We start from the raw sequence: 964 nt of genomic DNA on the forward strand, positions 1-964 counted from the left end.
GGCTCGCCACGTTGCGACCCCATGCCACCAGTGCGGGCCTTGCTCTGAGCGGCTGCGAGGGTGCCCCTACTGCCGCGAGCCGGTGGTGATGTGGACCGGGTTCCTCCGGCCCTCTGTTTGGATGCTCTACTAACGATTCGTTTGCGGGGTGGGTAACATCAAACACTCTCGCAACGCAGCACTCACGTGCAACGTTACTCTCAATTTTTGCTTTGTTAAGAAGGACGCCGCGAAATACACACACCCTCATATAGATCTCATCCGCAGTCGCGCGCCATCCGCACACATCCCGATCCCTCCGGCTGCCCCAGAATCCCAACACCCCTCCGCGGCTCTCTCTCTCGGTCTCGCGCGCGCCGACCTGTGCAGTGTGCACAGTGCAGCGTCAGGCCATCCCCGCAGCGGCATGCTCCGGGGAGGCTTGTCAATAGGTGCGCGGCCGCTCAGTTCAACCTACAACCAGCTCGCGATGAGGCCGTCGCCCTTGTTGACGGCGAGGAAGACGTCCGCAAAGACGACCGAAATGATGGCCATCAGCTTCATCAGGATGTTGAGCGCGGGGCCGGACGTGTCCTTGAGCGGGTCGCCGACCGTGTCGCCCGTGACGGCCGCCTTGTAGATCTGCGACTTCTTCTGCTTCACGTCGCCGAGCTCGTTGACGACGTCGGGCTCCACGCGCGCGATCAGGTCGTTGAGGCCGCCCTTGCCGATGTACTTCTTGGCGTTGTCCCACGCGCCGCCCGTGTTGGAGGCCGACACGGCCATCTGCACGCCCGAGGCGATGCCGCCGGCGAGCAAGCCGGTCACACTCTTGGTGCCAAAGACGACGCCGGCGACGATCGGCGCAAACATGACGAGCGCACCTATGGGTCGGGCTCCGGGAAGGGTCGGAGAGGGGTCCCGAGGGGGGGGGGGGGGGGCGTGGCGCAGGAGCAGTGCGCGCCGGGCGCGATCATCTCGCGCA

At 65.0% G+C, this 964-nt stretch overlaps 1 protein-coding gene across 1 annotated transcript; it reads right to left on the bottom strand.

Annotated features, from left to right (window-relative positions):
* Positions 1 to 453: 453 nt before the first annotated feature.
* Positions 454 to 852, bottom strand: EMIHUDRAFT_71048 (H+-translocating pyrophosphatase; the record flags this gene model as incomplete). Its single annotated transcript, XM_005788166.1, has 1 exon — positions 454 to 852. The coding sequence occupies one exon, from the start codon at positions 850 to 852 to the stop codon at positions 454 to 456; it is 399 nt and encodes a 132-aa protein (XP_005788223.1).
* Between the last annotated feature and the right edge of the window lie 112 nt (positions 853 to 964).

The sequence above is a fragment of the Emiliania huxleyi genome (genome assembly GCF_000372725.1).
Source record: "Emiliania huxleyi CCMP1516 chromosome Unknown EMIHUscaffold_138, whole genome shotgun sequence".
Lineage (NCBI taxonomy): Eukaryota > Haptophyta > Isochrysidales > Noelaerhabdaceae > Emiliania > Emiliania huxleyi.